At 39.7% G+C, this 19829-nt stretch overlaps 1 protein-coding gene across 1 annotated transcript; it reads left to right on the top strand.

Annotated features, from left to right (window-relative positions):
• The first annotated feature begins 335 nt into the window (after positions 1 to 335).
• Positions 336 to 9905, top strand: JRK (Jrk helix-turn-helix protein). The gene is made up of 2 exons (XM_044658306.1): positions 336 to 424; positions 6395 to 9905. The coding sequence occupies exon 2, from the start codon at positions 7027 to 7029 to the stop codon at positions 8737 to 8739; it is 1713 nt and encodes a 570-aa protein (XP_044514241.1). The 5' UTR covers positions 336 to 424; positions 6395 to 7026; the 3' UTR covers positions 8740 to 9905.
• The last annotated feature ends 9924 nt before the right edge of the window (positions 9906 to 19829 follow it).

The following is a 19829-nucleotide window of genomic DNA, read 5'->3' as shown; positions in this document are numbered from 1 at the left end:
TCTTCTCTTTCCTCTCCTCCCCTTTCCCCTCCCTCCCTCCCCCCACCTTCCAGACCACAGAGAGCACCGAGATGCTCCGTCCTCCGGATTTCCTAGAGCGTTCCCGGAAGTAGCCTGAAGGGGGGACCAGCTGCAGCGGCTCGGTTGGGGTGGGGAGGCGGGGTCGAGAGAGTGTGGGGTCCACTTCCGTCCGGGGGCGCGGCTCGGGCTCGGGGCTTGAGGAGACTGGGGGCAGTCTGTGACTTCCGCGGGGTGCCCCGTTCCCCCCCCCCCGCCCAAGCACGTTCGGTTCCGCGTGTCGGAGCCCCACCCTCGGGTCTGCGCGTCCCGGGGCGTCGGTGCTCTGGCCTCTGTCCCAGGGGGTCCCGCGGGGCCGGGGCTGCTCGAGGATCCTACGCGGAGCCTCGCTGGTGAGCGGCCGCCGGTGAGTCGCACAGGGGTTTCGGGGCCCTTGCGCACAGCCGGCGGGGAGAGGGGGCACGGAGGTCTGGAGGGTGGGGTCGGGACGGGGTGCCCTGTGTGGCTCATCTCCCCTAACCTCTTCCCCCAAATAAGAATCTGCCTCTGGAACATAAATCTCCTCCCCATAAAGGCTAATCTAACTGTGTCCCCCTGCTCCGACCCCTTCATATATTTGAGATACCCTTCCTTCAGACCCCACCCCCATCCCGCGAGGGCCCCCGTCTCTCTGTCTCTCTTCTCACCCCTTCTGTATCTCTCATTCCCCTCCTCCCTCCCGTTTCTTTCTCTGTGTGTACACACAGACACATACGTGTACATTTGACTATGAGATTCACATTTGGTGCCCCTTTTGCCCCCTGTAAAAGCTCTACGATCCCGTGTTATTGAGGCAGCTCCCTTTACTCCTCATACTCAGGGTCAAGGACTCAACCATTTTTTTGTGTCACGGATCTTCCGACTATGAATCCCTTCTCATAAGATTTTTACGTGCATAAAATTAGACATGTAGGATCACAAAAGAAACTTAATTATATTACAGTACAGAGAAACCAAGTTTAGGACCTCTGCTCTAGTCATTCATTCTCACACTACCTTTCCTTCCCCACTTATCTGGTTATGGGATAACGGTCTCCTTGGCCCAGGTTTCACAATTGAAATGAATTCTTCTGCCTTAACGGTGTCAATGATTCTGTGCCTAGTCCTACAAAAAAAAAGCTAAGAGACTACCTTTAGTTACAGAGTGTACTCTAGAAGTAATCATCTGACTCCTCCATCATGAAAAAAAAACAATAGAATTTTGACTTCTTTTTCTGAAATAACTGAAGTTAAATTTTAGTTTTATTTCTTTAAAGCCCTAGTGTCAAATTCAAATAGAAATGAATCTCTGCTGGTCTCATTAACTTAGAAAATCAAAGTTTATCACAAAAAACAAATTTTGTGTTGTGTTTTTATTTATTTTGTTAAACATTTCCCAATTACATCTGAACTTGATTTGAGCCACAATCCAGTAGCCCTGAGTTTGATGCCTATGTCTTTTTTTTTTTTTAAACTCTAACTTTATGTCTTAGTAATGATTCCAAGGCAGAAATGCAGTAAGGACTAAGCAGTTGGGATAAAGTGATTTGCCCAGAGTTACACAGCTAAGAAAGATACCTCTCAACTCCAGACTTGGCTCTCTTATTCACTGAGCCACCTAGCTGCCCTGACACCTCTGTCTTAAAGGACTTTTACATAATACCAACTGCTACCACCAAAGCACTATATTTCTTTTACCCACATTGAAATAAGATTTTTTCCCCTATACTACCTCCCCCAAACAAATGAAACTTTAAATGACCATATCTTCCTCATTAAGCCCTCCTTCCAGAAATCTTCCCTGTTTACTCTCTCTTTTCTGAACTTTTAAGAGCTTATTCATCCCAAACTAGTATTTTATTGTTTTGTTATTTTTAGTATACCTTTGTGAGTAAAGTTATATTTCCCCAATCATATTAAAAACTTTTCTTTTTTGTCCTCTCCAGGGCCTATCACAGGGCTGGTTCTGCAACATGTTTCAGCAAAAATTTGGTGGTTGTTTTTGTAATACTTGGTACTTTTGAAAAATATCTTTGCTAGAGCAGTGATTTTTCTGAAGCTTGGTATCTTATAATTCACTCTACTTGCCACTTACACTTGTACCATTCTTAACCAGAGACAGAACCCAAAATCTGGAGGAAAAAAAAGACCTCTGAACATTGAGAAGAATAGCTGTAACAAAACCCAGACTTGTTCCCACAGGAGAAATGTGATGTCACTAGATCATCCCTGAAATCACTGAGTATATACTACTGGAATCAAGCAAGATAAAACTCTAGAAACATAACATTTTCTAGCTGGAAAAGGCTTTTGATTACCTAGTCTAATGCCCTCATTTTGCAAATCAGAGACTGAGATCCAGAGACCATAATTGACCCAGAGTCATGTAGCCAACTGGTGATACATCAGAAATTGCAGGTCTTTTCTCCTGATTTCCACATACTGAATGGTGCTTTCTTCTGATGTCTCAGTTGAAATGCTATATCACAGTGGGAGGAGCATTGAGCTTGGAATCAGAAAGCCTAGATTCGGACCTGTCTCTGTGATCTTGAACAAGATACTAAATCCCTCTGAGCCTTAGTTTCCTTATTTGTAAAACAAGTATAATACTACTTACCGCCTATTGTTGTAAATTTAAAAGCATTATAAAAAAAGAATTATAGATTTTTAATGTGCTTTCTGCTATACCACAGCTACATCTTAAATCAGGCTATAAAATTTTAGAATTGAGGGCTATTGTACTATGTACAGAACAGTCAGTTTAACAAATGCTTTCTAAGCACTATGTGTGTAGAGCATTTTGTTTAAGGCACAAGATTTAAATGAAAAATCTACATTATCTGCCTTCAAAAATAGTGCAGATCAAACATCCACAAATAAATATAATAAGAAGTAGAATGTGTTTAAGATAAAGGAGAAATATAAACACAGTTATCTAAGAATGCCTGAAGCAAGAGAGAGATCACTTTCAGTTTGGGGATCAGGTCAAACCACATGGAGGAAGAACTTAAAAGTACAGAAAGATTTTAGCAGATAGAGATGAAGTAAGGTGTGATAATTCAGTTTTTTCCTACTGCACCACAACTGTATTTTTAAGTTACAGAATCATGGAATCTCCAAGATTATCCAATCCAATTTGAGTGTGTGCAGAAATCCATTCTGTAACATCTCTGATAAGTAGTCATCTAGCCTCTGTCCAAAGATATCTTATATTGGATAATTCTTATTGATTTAATATTGGATGGCCTTCCTGAAAACATGGAGGCGGGAGAGGGCATGATGAGCTTGGGGAACATTGAGTAGTACATCTTGGATGTTACATAACACCTTTGAAGGAAGAGTATGACACCTGTGATGATGTTACAGAATCTTAGGGTTAGGAAGTGTCTTAGAGGCCCTCTAGTTCAACCTATGCCTAAAAATGAGTTATTTTTAAATTGATCAAAGTCTGCTAGTGGGTTAGAACCCACTTTTGGGTATCTGTAATTGTTAGGTATTCTCTTCTAGCTAACCTAAATCTACTGCTATAACTTTCCCCCTTTGGTCCCAGTATTGGCCTTTGGGGTGAAGCAGAATAGGTCCAACCTGCCTTATGACTCCATATGACTCTTCAGAAATTGAAAGAGGAATATTTGTCTCCACTAAGTTATCTTTTCTCCAGGGTAAATATCTTAGAGTCAGCTAGAAGAAACCTTAGAGCTAGAAGAAACCTTAGAGTCAGCTAGAAGAAACCTTATTTTATGAATGGGAAAACTGAGGACAGAAGAGGTTATATGACTTGCCCAAGGTCATACAAGCAGATCTGAGATTTGAACTGAATACACTGTACCTTACTGATCACAAGACTCTTTATCAACCTAGCTGTTCTCTGTATTGTCTCTAGCTTGTCAATGGGCTTTCTAAAATGAAGTGCTTAAATAGAGCACAATATTCTCAGGGCAGGATACATACGGCTGGACTATAATAACCATAGTTTTTGGAAATTGGGAATCTCTTTTTAATGTAGCCTAAGATCACAATAGCTATTTTTGGCTATCATGTATCACACTGTTGGCCTTATATTGAGTTTACAGTCCACTAAAACTCTTGGATTCTTTTCAGATGTCCTACTGTCTAGCCATGCCTCTCTCCTCTATACTTGAGAAAGTTGGCTTTTTGAACCCCAGAATAATGTTTTACATGCATCGTTGTCAAGATCTTTCATGTTAGGCTCTCTCCTTGGGAGTCTGGAATCAGATCATTTGGAGGATCCTAAATCATTTCCTTTCCATTCTATTTGAGCAGAGTAGTGACAATAATATACTTTGATAATATTTTGTCAGTTTTACGAAGGATTATTTAGAGAGGAAAGAGACTGAATATTATGGTAATAGTTTAGGTGAGAAGTGATAAAGGACTAAACAGGGCAAGTAATGTTCAAAATGATGCAATTCCATTCAATAAACATTAAATTCCAAACACATTCAATAAACATTAAGTACTTTCTGTCCTCAATCAGTAAACATTTATCAGGTTCCTATTATGTGCTTGGCATGCAAAAAGAGGCAAAAAACAGTCCCTACCCTCAAGGAGTTTACAATCCAATGGCACTATGCTATGCAAGGGACTGTGTTAGCTATGCTGGAGATACAAAAATGACAAAGTAATACCTATAGACAAGGAATTTGTATTCTACTAATGAGTTAAAACATTATACAAACAACTAATTCAAGGTGTGATTGAGAAGCCTGAGTCATAAAACATAGGGTGTTAGATCTCTTCTGACTAGGAATTGGGGAAGAAATTTTGGAAGAAGTAGCCTCAGAATTGAGTCTTGAATTAAAAAAAGGATTTCAACAGATATAATTTTGGGGAAAAGTATCTTTGACATGGCATTCCCTCTCTTGCATTAGCAATGTGACTGGGTATATTATTTCAACTCTGAAATTTCAGTTCCTTGCTTGTTATATGGAAATAATATCTACCCTATCTCATGGGATTTTGATGAGAATCAAATGTGATCATGTATGTGAATGTACTTAGTCATTATAAGGTGCTATATACATATTAGTAGTTGCTATTTCACAGGCTAGTTGAATAGAGAAGTCTTACTATGTGGGTGTCAGGTGACAGTATGTGGTCAAATACTCAGCTCTGAGACAGCTTGAAGAAGAAGCAACTGAGGTGGGCTAGGCTGGTCAGGGATGGCTTCATGGGCCTTCATCAAGGTCTTAAAGTTGGTATGATTTGCTCCTTGGTCCTACTTTAAAGGTAGTTTCATTCCTTACTGTTAAGGTGATTTGTGTTTTTAGGTGACCGTGGAGTAGGTGGGGAGCCCTGCAGGGTCTTTGTCTGCCAAGATAATTTCGGGAAGAGTGTGGTGCAGTAATCAACCCCCTATGATAGGCCTGAATACATATGAAGTGCCCATCAACAGTTACTAAATCACATGAAGTCCTTTATCTAGAAGATCAAGTTGATCATACCAAAGATTAGCAGTGAAAACAAATAGCAGTTCGGGAAGGTGAGAAGTTTATGCTTAGATGATACCTCATACCTCCTGTTCCCATTCACTTTATATCCTCACAGTTATTTCCTATAGGAGATAATGCCCAAATGCAGTTAGAACTCTGTGCCACTTGGGTTTTGATTCCTCAGGGAGGCAGTCTAGTGTTTGGGGATAAAAACAAATAATACACTGGTCTGGAGAGTCAGGAATCCTGAGTTCTTGTTCCACCTCTGCCACTTTCTGTGTGATCTTGGGAACGTCAACTTCTCTGGACCTCAGTTTCCTTTTCTGCAAAATAAGGACACTAGGTTAGATGATCTTTAAGGTCTTCTCCATTGAGATTGCTTTGTGATGATGAACAACCATGTACCAAATTGTCCAATTTGAACAGATCTTGCTATAGATGGCCTAGTTCTCCAGAATCTTGATGTTCTTTAGTTTGTCACATTTCTTGCAGACTGCATTGGTTACTCATTGGAGCTGTGATCTTTGGTCTTTCAACCTATTCTTTTCAGATGATCTATGCTAATTTGATTAACCAGAGGGTGAGTGTGCATAATAATGATAAAGCTGACATTTCTAAATAATCACAGCCACTCAAAGAATTTTACAAACTCCCTCATTTGATCCTTACAATAGCCCTGTTCAATAACTAGTGCAGGTGTTATTACTTTTACAGATGAGGAAACTGAGGTTTAGGGAAGTTGCGAATTGTCCTGAGTCTTAAATTATTCCATTTCACTTACATGGCTAGTGAGTGGCAAAATGGGATTAGAACCCAGGTTTTCTGACTTCAGTTCCAGTGTTCATATATTCTGGACAGACTTTCCATAACATTTTTTTCTTTTTTTTCCCCCCTCTGCTTTCCAGTTCATAACGTTCTGTGCTTGTAAGCATTGTGGATACTGGAGAAAGCCACCCACAACTTAGACAGTAAAACCTTGATTAACCAGAACTCAGCTAACCGCTATTTTTGTGAGGGTGGAAGGAAGCTGCAGGCGGAAGGCAGGGAGAGCCGCCCCACCCACCACCAAGAAGCCTTGAAGTTCAAAGCAAAGCTCTGTGATTGGTTGCTTCATCAGCTAAGAAGATCTGCCTTCCCAAGTCAGAGAAGCTCTGCAAAGTGGTCTGAGAACTGAACAAGTTGCTAAAAAAGTGTTATTTCTGTGAGCAGAAGTGCAGAAGACGGGGTGGGGAGAAGCTGAGGCAAACGGGGTAGGGTTGTGGGCAGTGGGAGAAGGAAGGAAAACGTGGTTGGAAATGGGAATGGGGCCAGGGGAGGAAGGGAAGACCAAATACTGGTGAAGTGGAGAGGTGGCTAGGAACACTGGGAGAAGTGGTGGGAGCTGTGAGAGGAAAATTAAAAGGAAGGAGAGGAAACCTCAAGCAAACTGAGAGAAGGGGGCAGTGAGGTAAAAGGAGAAGTCAGATCAGTACTGCACACAAGTGTAGCATACACCTGTATTTCTCTAAGTCACAGTGTGCATAAGCCATCCAATCTCATGGCTTCCAAACAGCCTGTAGTGAAGAACAAAGGAGAGAAGCGTAAGAGAGTCGTGTTGACCCTAAAGGAGAAAATTGATATCTGTACCCGTCTTGAAAAGGGCGAGAACAGGAAAGCTTTGATGCAAGAATACAATGTTGGCATGTCTACCTTATATGATATCAAGGCTCACAAGGGACAGCTGCTGCGTTTTTTTGCTAATTCAGATTCTAACAAAGCCCTTGAACACCGCCGCACCCTACACACTCCTAAGCTAGAGCATCTAGATCGGGTTTTGTATGAGTGGTTCTTGGTGAAACGGTCCGAAGGCGTCCCTGTCTCGGGCCCAATGCTCATTGAGAAGGCTAAAGACTTTTATGAGCAGATGCAGTTGACTGAGCCATGTGTTTTTTCTGGAGGATGGCTTTGGAGGTTTAAGGCTCGGCACGGCATCAAAAAGCTAGATGTTTCCAACGAAAGACAGTCAGCAGACCATCAGGCTGCAGAGCAGTTTTGTGGGTTTTTCCGAAGTTTAATTGCAGAGCATGGTTTGTCCCCTGAGCAGTTTTACAATGCTGATGAAACTGGTCTATTTTGGCGTTGCTTGCCAAATTCAACTCCTGAAGGGGCTAGCGCCTCAAGTTTGAAGCAAACCAAGGATAGATTGACTGTCCTCATGTGTGCTAATGCTGCAGGCTCCCACAAAATCAAACCTTTGGTGATTGGAAAGTGTAACGGTCCCAGGACTTTCAAAGGGATTCAGCATTTGCCTGTTGCTTACAAGGCACAAGGTAATGCATGGATGGACAAAGAGATCTTTTCTGATTGGTTCCATCATATTTTTGTACCTTCAGTGAAAGATCACTTTAGAAGTATAGGCTTACCTGATGACAGCAAAGCTATTCTTCTGCTAGACAATTCTCGAGCCCACCCTCAGGAAGCAGAGTTAGTTTCTGATAACATTTTTACCATCTTCTTGCCTGCCAGTGTTACCTCACTGATTCAGCCTATGGACCAGGGCATTAGAAGAGATTTCATGAGAAATTTCATCAATCCTCCAGTCATTGTACAAGACCTTCAAACTCGTTACAACATAAGTGATGCCATTTTTAATGTTGCTTGTGCCTGGAATTCTGTTACTAGTGAAATATTAAGACGAGCATGGAGAAAATTGTGGCCTAGTGTTATGTTTGCAGAAGTGTCCTCTGACGAAGAAGAATTTGACCGCTTTAGAGTAAGGCCTCCAAATAACACACTCGTGCAGATTCTTGAAATGGTGAAGGATCCTCCTTCACCCCCAGTCAACAAACTGAATAAAAACGAGGGAAACGAGTGGGCTGATGCTGACCAAGAAGGTGAAGTGTCACAGGGTGTTAGTGACACAGAAATAGTAGAAACTGTTTGGAATCCTGACAATGGGACTGATTCTGAAAAAGATAGTGATGGAGAAGATTTTAGGGAAGGAGAGAAAACATCTTGGGAAAAAGCTGCTTCATCCTTTGATTCAATTATTAGTTTTGCAGAAAAGCAGCCCTGTTTTACAAATCAGGAGATTATGCAGTTGCATATGCTGCATGCAATTTTTATGCGACAAAGGCAGATGGCAAATAAACAAACTGAGATCAGGGATATAGTCAAGATAGAAAATCCCAGGGGATATCCTAGAGTTTGCACTGATTCATCCCAATCACCTATACCATCTACATCTACAGCACTGTATACTGATAACTGATATTCATTTTGGTGTCCCTGAAGCCCCATGAATGGACACAGTTATATCCAGCAGGCTGTATTTTCACTTAGGCAAAAAAAGAAAAAAAAATGGACTAAGACATTTTAGAGAGATTTTCCACAGGGGTTATTTAAAACCAAAGGTTGCTCATTGAATTTGGAAATTCATTTAATCACAACAATCTAAAACTCCTTGTGCATTCCGGTTAATCGAGGTTTTACTCTTATCATCCTTTATGTAGTATGAGGAACCCCCAAAGGAAGTCATCAGAACCAAAAGGCTTGTCCTTCCTAGCACATAACAGAGTGTAGTATAAGCCTGTATTTTATCTTTCAGAAAGCACTGCACATACAGAATCTACAATAGAAATAGGATCCAGAGAGATCTTAGTTTGTGTAGAGGGAAAAGTGTAAGATATTCAAGTTATCACACAATAGTGTCTACAGACTTTTTCCCAGTTGGGGATTAAATGAGACTTCAGGGCTTGTTGCCTCTCTAGGTTTTTTACCAAAGAGGGGCTTGGAAGGTCTGACTTTGAAAGATTTATTAGGTAGCAGAAATCCTTCAAACTAAACTTAAGTGAGATTCTATGAATGAGTCTATGTAGGACTTGGGGGCCATCACGCTTGTCCTGGAAATAAAAATGATGGTCCATTTCAGTTTTTGAGGTAATAGTTCTATGAAGTCAGAACCAATAATATTTCCAATTTAATATAATTACATTCCAGAGAAAGAAAAAAAAAATTGTTCCATGACTTTGGAAAAGTCAGTCTTCACTCTCACTCATATACTTGTTATCCCTCTCAGTAAGATTGGGGATTAGATGACCTCTAAAGCCCTATTTCTAGCAATCCTTGATTTTGTGGAAATATGTTTTTGGCAATTCATATCTGAAACCAGGCACTAGCAGCAAGGTACAGCTACTTTGAATGTTAAAATGACTTTTTCCCAAGGATATCAGAAGTGTCATCCTAAATTAGTCTGCTCCTCTGTTCAACCCTACATGGGGACAATGATGGGCATCTTGAAGATGTTTTACCTTCTATTAGGTGATTTGGGTCAAATTACTTCCTTTCTCTGGGGTGTTTCCTTACCTTTAAAAGGTGAGGTTTGGATGAGGCAGTCTTGAAGTGCTCTTCTGTCTTTAACTTTGTACACTTAATATGTTAATTTTAGGGGTATAGTTTATGTACTCCAGAGTCTTCTATATTACATTCCTAGGAATCTCAGTTGATTCTATTTCTGGATTTTGATAATATCCCTAAATCCAGACTAAGACTTAGGAAATTTCTTCAGTTTTTGTTCTATGTGAGTTGCTGAATTTCCTTGCCAAGTTGTTGAGATATACAGTGATTAATTTGAACTTTTCTTTGTAGCCTTGGACATTCTTATCTCAGTGTTAAAAAGTCTGGCTGCCTTTTTCCCTTTGTTTTTTAGTTCACTTTTGTTGAAAGATATAATATTTTTCCCCCATTTATACCATGTTAATCTTTGATTTATAGCCATGAACCATATGCATCCCTTCTTAAGACCTCCCTCTCATCTTATCAGTGTTTCTTGGAAACACTGTGAATGCTTATATTTTTCCATTTTTCCCCCGTTCTTGGCTCTTAACTCATTTTAACTTTGGATTAATGTTGTGGCAATGAAATCAGCACATATTTTTCATTCCAGGGTTTCCTATCCCTTCCACCAAGAGGTATTTAAGACCTGGTGGATAGAATTTTGTCCATAGCCTGTTTATAACTTTTTACATGTTTCTTGCTTTAAATGAAATAATCCTACAAATTACAAATGCATTGTGTATTTCTTGCTTTATATGCATGTATATAGATTATGCAATATCTCAAATAGCTTTTTTTAAAAAAAAAACACCTTTTTCATTATTCCTACATAAGGTCAAATTGACTTTGTGTCCTTATTACTCCTACGTCACTTGCTGTTGAGTCCCACTGTGTCTTTGAGGTGATGTTTGTATATCCATGTATTTTTGTGCTGTTTCTGTGCTCTTTTCACTGTTGACCCTTCTACAAAAGACTGTTAGGATTACATCTACCTGCAGGATGTGAAAGTGATTTAAAGACACTGCTTTCTTCTTTCCCTCCTTATTGCTAGTGACTGAATGAAGGGCAGCTCATTCAAAAGACCCCTTCCCTGAGGCAGTTACCTCTGCTCAAACCTCAAGGTCTTTATAAAGGGAAAAAAAATGAGCTTTGTAATTGTATGTGAAAATCTTTACAAGCAGAAGGACATAGGATGAGTGCTGCCTTAATTAGATACTGAGTTCCTGAACTTCCACTGGAGGTGTTCAAACTCCTAGTAAAATGCTTTGCTATGCTTATTGAACTGAACTGGATGCAAGGCCCATTGCTGTCAGGGATATGGTAGGGGACATTCATTTATAGATGACCCCTTTGATTCAGACTGATTCTGTGAGTTCCTGTTTTGGTCTTACATTGTTTCCTGTGTGTGAGTCCTGTCTCCAACCAGATTGTAAGCTCCTAGTGAGCAGGAATTATGTCTTATGCTTCAGCACCTGTCACAGTGGCCATGGGCTGAACATTTAGTCAATGATCAATAAATACTTGATTGATTGGGGGGGGGGGTCTCCCAGAGGCTCTCATCTTAATAGCCCACTGCTGCATCTCAGAAGGATGGTGGGAAGGCTGCATTTTATAGTAAGTTTAATGAACATCATATTATCATTCAGTTATGAGCACCCTCATGGTGAAATACCAGGATATGATGGCAAGCGATCCTTTTGCCATTGGTTACTTCTAGTACTGTCACCCAAGAGCTTTGTCCCTTTGGACTGAGTTTAGGATTGCCATTACCTGTTCTTCCATAATCTACCTTGATTGAAGGACCCCAGCAGCTTTATTCTTAGGCAAACTGATGATAGTGCACAGACTACTGTGATAAAAAGATGCCTAGGGTACAGATGATGAGCAAATTATAACTATGTAGCAGTTTTACCCAATTTAGGAAGTTCTATTACTTCGGATGTAGGCTGCTTACAAGTTCAGCTTCTCCTAGCCCTGACTTTTCTCTCCTCAGCTCCCTGAAAAGCCAGGTTTTCTTTCTGTACTTTTCACAGATATGTTCTCTATGTCTCAGAAAGCTTACCTGGCCACTGAAGAAATGAGATCTTTACTATATGGTTGGTCAATCCAAACCTCTTGATGTCCTCAAAGTGATAATACCTTCCAATTCCTTCACAAGCCTTTCTGGGGGCAAATACCTAGTTTCTTATCCTTAATCCAATTCCTCTGCTTTTCCATTCACTGACATTTTCTGTGACTCCTTTTGATGCTGGTTGCTCATGACTCTGGTTTTCTATCTGTTGACCAAGAGTATGCTTAGATAGCTTATTTTTTCACCTACCTAGGGAGGAAATGTGATGTGAAAAAATAATACTGGGAGCCTGGTGAACTGGGTTCTAATCTCAGCTTGTGCCTATTTTTAAATTCTGTGACTTCAGTCATCATTTTCCCATGTAGGGGTTGGAGAGATTAGAGGACTTTTCCACCCATAGTATTCTAATGGTTTCTCAACCTGTCTCCTGACTTTTAGTCTTAGTACTGAGTTCTAGAAATTCTAGAAGTCTTCAGTTGTGACTGAAGTGTGCTCTTCTCTTCACATTTGGCCTTTTTATGCTTTCTACAGCTATCCAGTCAGTATAAACAAAGCAGAGTTTCCAACTATGTAAAAAAGGATGAGCTGATTTGGAAGAGTGATCACCAGCTTACTAACTAACTTCTGTTCATGGTTAAAATGAGTTGAGTGATGGTGATAAGAGGTCACTGATAAAGGCCTCACATAACTTAAACATGACCCTATCAAAACTTTCCTAGACAGATTTATTTGGGTTAATATGACACACCTTACTTCCCTGAAGTAGGACCTTTTACATTCACACCTTCCTGTGAATTGCTTTGCTTTAAATCTCTAGTTGATGGCAATAACACTATGGAGATGAAAATCTGGAATAGGGTAGTGAAGAAAAAGGATTTCTTGAAAATGGCTACAGACCTGTGTGGAATGTCAGTATAGGAGCTTACCACAGCCAAAAGAAGTCTCCTGAAGCCTGGTGAATTGATTATAAGATAATTTCTTTAAATTGTTTTGCAGCTAGAAAGGATAATTTCCAATCATTTCATTTTATGGGTTATTAACAGGTTCAAAACAAAGGAAATGACTTGTCCATAGTTACAACAAAGTGGTGAATATGGACAAGAATGTTGTTACTTAAATTCAGTGTTCTTTCTACTAGTCCACTGAGTAATGCTTTCTAGTGTAGCATGCTGTCCTCTGCCTAGAAAGCAAATGCAGTGGGGAATGGACCATTTATTAAAGTCATGGGTTTAATAGGATTATTCGATATTTGTATAGCAAGAGTATAGATCAGGGATGTGATGTTGGCTGTATGGTGTAAGGAAACTCTGGGATCTGATGTTAGCTCTGAATCAAAATGGACAAATCATTCCCTCTTGTATATAAAATTTCCTTGTCAGAAAAAGTGAAAACTAGAAGGAACATTAGGAGATCATAACAGTTCAAATCACCCTTTACAGCTGAGTAAATTTAGGTTTAGAGAAGGACATACTACTAATGTGTGATATCACACCTAAGGTCTTCTGACTCAAGTTTAGTTCTCTTGCCAGTAGTGCATGGGTCTCTAGGTTCCCTTTCAGTTTAACATTTGTATTATCCTAAGATAGATTTCAAATTGGTAATTAGAAGAAACTGGAAATTGACAAAATCTTTTGAGACAAGATAATGAATGTGAAAATTAATGTTCCTTTAAAAGTGACCTCAAAGCAAAATATCTGTTTCCCCTAGGAATGGTTTATAGCTGTTACTGTGAACATGTATAAATTTTTTGGTATAATATTTCACCTACCTTTTCCACCTCTGGCGAATAATATTACCCACTTCAGAAAAATAGGGAAATCCTCTCCCTCTAAACTTGCTTCCTGCAAGGATACTCTTTGAGATTCTCTGAAATGTAGGGAGTGACTTGCTTTTATGTATACCCTTATCTAGTTTGTAGATTTTGATCAGATCCTAGGAGTTTGTCTTTCCATACTAAAGAGTTCTAATTCCTTTGATCCCCTTGGTCCTTTTAGTTACCTTATCTGGATCTTCCGGCTCCATTTTATCAGAAAACAAGTGAACATGTGCAAATTGGCGGGGTTTCTGGGTTTTTACTAGAGAAAACAAAGATAGGATAACCACTCTCAGATCTAACATAATTAAAGGCACAGTTAATTGGGAGGAACACTAGATTAGGAGTTAGGAAATCTGGGTTCTAATCTACCTTTACTATGGACTTGGGCAAACCACTTACACTTTTATGAATGTCACTTTTTTTCATCTGTTAAGTGAGGAAGTTGAACATGAAGACCAGCTTTGATATTCTGTAATAAACTCACATACTTAGAAACTTATCTGCTCACTTTGGTGTTTCACTACTCAAAGAAACTTAGTATCTAATAGTAACCTTGGAAGTTAGATGGTATATTCTGCCTCAGTTGTTTATAAAATGGTTGGATAGTCCACCACCTAACCCTGGAAGGCTTCACATATTTTTCCTTTCAAAGGCGAGAGCTGCCTTTCAAAGTGTGAAAGAGCTGTGATTCAATGGGAAAAACACTTCATTTTCAGTCAAAAGACTTAGCTTTGAGTCTCAGTTGACGCTAGATATGTGACTTTATTTTTTAACAGCCTTAGTTTCCTCATTTTAAGAATGGGAATGATCATGCACTAATCTCAGGATAGACTGTAAGGATCAAATGCAATGCATACAAAGGACTATATAAATAGTAGCTATTATAAGCTAGTTCTCTATCCATGATGGAGCAGCCTCCCTTCTCTTCCCTCTTAGGCTAATTTGATTTTAAAAACTGGTTTTGGATCTTGAGGAATCATTTTGAGACATTCACTAGTTCCAATATATCAGTTTGTTTACCGGCTCAGAAATCTGAGATTAATAAGCTCAGATTTATCCCAGCAGAAAATGAGATGGCTTTCTTGCAGTAGGTTGGGTCACTAATATGACCCTGCTCTTTATTATAGTCTTCCAGATTTTTTTGATCCAAAAGTAAATTTTACTAGTTTGTTGTAGGAAATTCTTTCTAGGAACTTGTCATATAGCTAGAACCTGTACTTGTAATCCCCCACTTCTCAGGTCCAGCAGATACTGAAACTATACTGATTTGTTCTCTGGCATACAGTCTCATGGTTTCTCCTTTGGGCCACAGTTTTATATAACCAAGTCCTTTGCAGACACCGCTCATATTGTGTTAGTAGTACACCAGAACGCTAAGGGATTTTTTCCTTCAATGCTGCTATCTCACTGGATGCTCCCTCATCCTCGCATGCAGTTGCTTTGGAACCCCAAACCAGACTTTATTGTACCCTTTCTAAATTTTATCTTGTTAGTTTTGATTCCTTCAAAACATCTGGGTGGAAGCCATCTGAGGCTCATAATTTATCTACCCACAGATCAAGTACAACTACAGTTAACTTCAACAGACAGTTGAACAGAAATCCATAGATTCTAAAATAGAGAATTCATGTCAGGGCATGACCAGAGGAGTCTGGCCAGAGCAGAGAGAAGCTGCCACAAGTCCTCATGCTCAGAGAATCAGTGATGTTTTTTGTACATCATCTGCCCATTTCCCTGTCTGCCCCTCCTCAGATTGGCCCTTACTCTATCTTTCATCTTCATCAAAATTTCCTTTAATAATTACCTTGGACTTCCCTGCTATCTTGTCTTTTTCATTGCAAATGACCTCAATGTCTTTGATGTTCTCACTGTGTTCATAAACTACAGACCTTGTTGATTTCATTACTGATTCATTTCAGTGTGTTTCACCAACCTCTCTATTTTTGGGAGAGCTTGCAGGGTCTTTGTTAAATACTATTTGGTCTGCTTATTTCATTTGCTTTGATGAAGGTAGTCTGCACACCATTGAAGTTAATTCTTTTTTTTTTTAACCCTTAACTTCTGTGTATTGGCTCCTAGGTGGAAGATTGGTAAGGGTGGGCAATGGGGGTCAAGTGACTTGCCCAGGGTCACACAGCTGGGAAGTGTCTGAGGCTGGATTTGAACCTAGGACCTCCTGTCTCTAGGCCTGGCTCTCAATCCACTGAGCTACCCAGCTGCCCCCATAGTTATTGATTCTTGAAGTAAGTAATACAACTTCAGGTAACAGGGATTTAAAAAGTTACCTAGCCTAACCTCTGCCTATGTGTGTATCTCTCTGACTTCCCTGTGTGACAGGGAACCCAACACTTCCTGAGGCAACCTTTTCCTTTGTAGGCTAGCTCTGATTATTGAAATGTGCATATGTTGAATCAAAATCTGATTCCTTGTAGCCTTCCATTGGTCTGATTTCTGACTTCCAGGGCTATACAGAATCAACTGGCACCTATTCCTATACATTCTAAATGTAGTCCAACTAAAGCATAGTACAATGAAACTGTAACCTCTCTAGCTCTGGGTGCTGTTGAACCTAATTATTGTAGCCTAAAATCAAATTAATTCTTTTTTGGTTCTGATTCCTATTGACCCTGCAACCCATTAATGAGGCTTCCTTCCTTTCATCCTTCCTTCTCCATTCTGGGCCTCCTTCAAATGAACTTCTCCATATCTCCTGCATCTTGTACTTGCACAGCTGATTTCTTTGAATATATGAATGCTGAACTTTACTTTCATCATTATTTTATCTCCTTAGGTTTAGCCTGGCCAGACAATCCTTTTATTATATGATCTGAGTTGGCTTTTGGTTCCTAATTCTGTTGTCCAGGTCAGTGATGTCAAACTGAAATAGAAACAAGGCCTGCTAAAACATACATAGAAATCTCTGTAGGCTACATATTGACTTAGAAAACCACATATTAAAATTATGCTCCGTTACATTTTCATTTATTTTGTTAAACATTTAAATCTAATTTGGACTAGGCTGTTGAACATTTAGAATCTAGTATGTCAGCTCTTCTTGATAGGATCTGTGATCATAGATTTAAAACTAAAAGGGACTTGAAAACCAGCCAAGTACAACTCAACTTACAAATAAGGAAATTAAGGCTCAGAAGTGTTAGGAGATACTTTCCCTTGGCCATGCAACTACAAGTGCCCGTTGTCTCCAGCCTCCTGACCTTTTTTTTTCTTGTCTTCCTAAAAACAAGTGTTAGCCTCATTTTTAAAATGGAGATCAAAGCTCAGAGAAGTCAGATGTCTCATGTTAGAGAACTGAGATAGTAAATGTAAATGCCAGGACTCAAACCCCAAGTCTTTTGGTTCCAATTTCTCTCCCCAGCCTGTGAAAGGATGAGGACCAGGGGAGTCTGGCCAGAGCAGAGAGAGCCTGCTACAAGTCTTCAAGCTCAGAAAACTAGTGCTTTTTTGTATGTCATCTGCCCATTTCCTTGTCTGTCCTTCCTCAGATTGACACTGACTCTGCCCATCTTTCATCTTCATCAAAACTTTCTTTAATAGGACCTTGGATGTTCCTGCTAATCCTGCCTTTTTTTATTGCCAGGACCCTAGACATCTTTAATTTCCACTTTTCTCTGCCCTTCTTACCTACCCTCTTCCATATTTTGAAATTCCTGGTTTCCTTCAAGGCCCAACTCAGATTCCACCTGCTTCCTGGGCCTGCCCTACTCCCATACCCCTAAGTAAGGATTGCACTCTCTCCTGACATTTCTCATTTAAGTTTACCAACACCTCTCCTTTATGTCAACCTCATGTTACTTTTTTCTTGTTTGTATGTATTATCCGCACATTATGGGATTATGATCTTCTTGAGCAAGATTGGTGTCATGTCAATCTTTGACATATCTGTGAATCCCTAATGGTAAGTAGATGATGCTGGAAAGGTAAATGCTTTCCACAAAATGACTCAAATTGACCTTTCCATCTTAAACTGTTGTTCCCCTACATGAACCTTTTGCCCTATCCAGACTGCTCTATTTCTACCCCCATATACATGCCAGGTCCATTTGTTTTGTGCTGACTCCCTCTCTCAGATCTTAACCTCCCAAAATAACCCTTCTTTGACCACTTTGCTCCACAGTGATTTGGCACTTTTACCTTACTTTCTATTGTGGGTTAACATTTTTCTTTCTCAACTAGATTGTAAGCTCCCCAAGGTCATGAATTGTGCTCCTTGTATTCTACACAGTGCCTGTCTCAGGGTCAGGGCCTTATGCATAGTAGGGCTCAATATATCTTTGATTTATGCAACTTTTTCTTGAGAGGCAGCTTGGGTAAGCAGAAAGCTCTGGTTTTGTATTCAAAAGACCTAAATTCAGGTCTCAGTAACCAACACTGTGTGACTGATTAAGTCTCTAATTTTTCCTCAATTTTGTCATCTGTAAAGTGGAAAAATATATTTCGTTACCTCTTACAGGGTTGTTATGAAATAAATTCTTTAAACTGCTATAAGTGAAGTTATAATAAGGATTATTTCTAACTCGAAGGACAAGTTCATCCTATGTAAGGATGGCTCTGTTAATTCCTATACCTATTCTGGGAAGCCAGTTCCTTTCCCCTATGCCCTATCATTTCTTGAAAGTTCTCATTTCCAACTCTGTCATCTTCTCCCTCCTCACTGGCCCATTAGATTGAGATATCTTTACAATGTAATCTAGCCCAGATCCCTTCATTCTTTGAGGTACACCATGGCTTTGTTTGCTCTCTACCAGCAGACTTCTTTTGCCTTTTCAGTATTCTTGTCCTCAGCAGCAACTCTCTGAGGGCATGATTGATGGCCTTTCTGACCAAATTTGGCTAGCTTTTTGGTATCTTTTTGGAATTTTCTATACCCTCCAGTACTGAAGGCAAGATCTTTTGGTCAAAGGCCAATGGAAGACTTACAGAACAGAGTCAATTCAATGAGATCTTTAAATGAGAAAGTTCTGGGGTGGTTTGAAAGTAAAAATAGGGTACTCATAAAAGGAATTACCAATGTATCAACACATTAGTTCAATCCAGAAAACTATTTATTGAGTACCTCTCTGTGAAGGCAATCTAGCCCTTTTGTCTAGCATTACTTTGGTTTTTGAAGCAGTTGGTTCAAGTAGATTCCTGTACTTATGTATATGTTTTTGTAAAACAAATACCATTTAAAGTATCATTCTAGGGTGGCTACTAGTTGAAATTATCCCTACCACAGTCAGGGAGGCAAGGCAACTGAGCTATAAGAGTAGGAATTGGAAGAAGTGTACTAGTCTCTTCTTTTCAAAGACTAGCTGTAGATAATGTATAAAGACGGGGAGTATCTGGTCCTCTGGGCTGCCATTCCATAAACTATATACTGTGGACAAGAGGACTAGAGAATAAACCAGTGAGACTGCTTTGTGGCAAAGCATTTTAACTAGTGCCTGAGTGATTTTCCTTCTGTGTCTATGTGCTCCTATGTTGTGTGTGTTCTTGGGGAAAGTTTCATGCATTGGACTGTATTCGCAAAGCTACCTGAAGTCTTAGACGTAGTGTATACTTAGACACTAATCATTGACATAAAATCATTGACAGTTGTAGTCTTAGCAGTACCTTTTGGGTCCTTATTTACTGGAAGTGCCTATGTCACAACTGGCACCGTGATAGACTGGAGTCACAAAATCTTGATAGATTTTTTGCTGTGGTTCCTCTGGCACAGGAGACTCCACAATTACAGGTTCATTGGATCAAGGGAATGACTACCTTCCCCATGACATTCTTCCATGGTTTGTCTTAAAGACATGATTATCCAACATTAAGCAAATGTGTTAATACAAAAATCTAAACTCATAGAAACAGATATATTAAGGGACAGTTAGTTGCATTACTAAAATATTCCTTGCTTGGCGAAAGAATTTATCTACCATGATGTTCCTATAAATAACAAGCCCCCTGGATAGTTTCAGAATATGACTTAGATTTATAGAAATTCAATCTATTTCTAGCTTTTCAGAACTATGTATTACAGAAAATATTGTATTTTCCATGCATGGGTATTGTCCATTTCAAGGCTTTCTGAAAAATTTGAACTAATCAGTATCCTACAGTGGTGATTGAAATGAATTCTTGGGACAGCTTG

The sequence above is a fragment of the Gracilinanus agilis genome, chromosome 1 (assembly GCF_016433145.1).
Source record: "Gracilinanus agilis isolate LMUSP501 chromosome 1, AgileGrace, whole genome shotgun sequence".
NCBI classification, from domain to species: Eukaryota; Metazoa; Chordata; class Mammalia; order Didelphimorphia; family Didelphidae; genus Gracilinanus; species Gracilinanus agilis.
The sequence above is the reverse complement of the archived record's forward strand: the minus strand, read 5'-3'. Positions and strand labels throughout refer to the sequence as shown.

Excerpts from the sequence above, each read along its gene's own strand:
- JRK (XM_044658306.1), top strand. The coding sequence starts at position 7,027 with ATGGCTTCCAAACAGCCTGTAGTGAAGAACAAAGGAGAGAAGCGTAAG.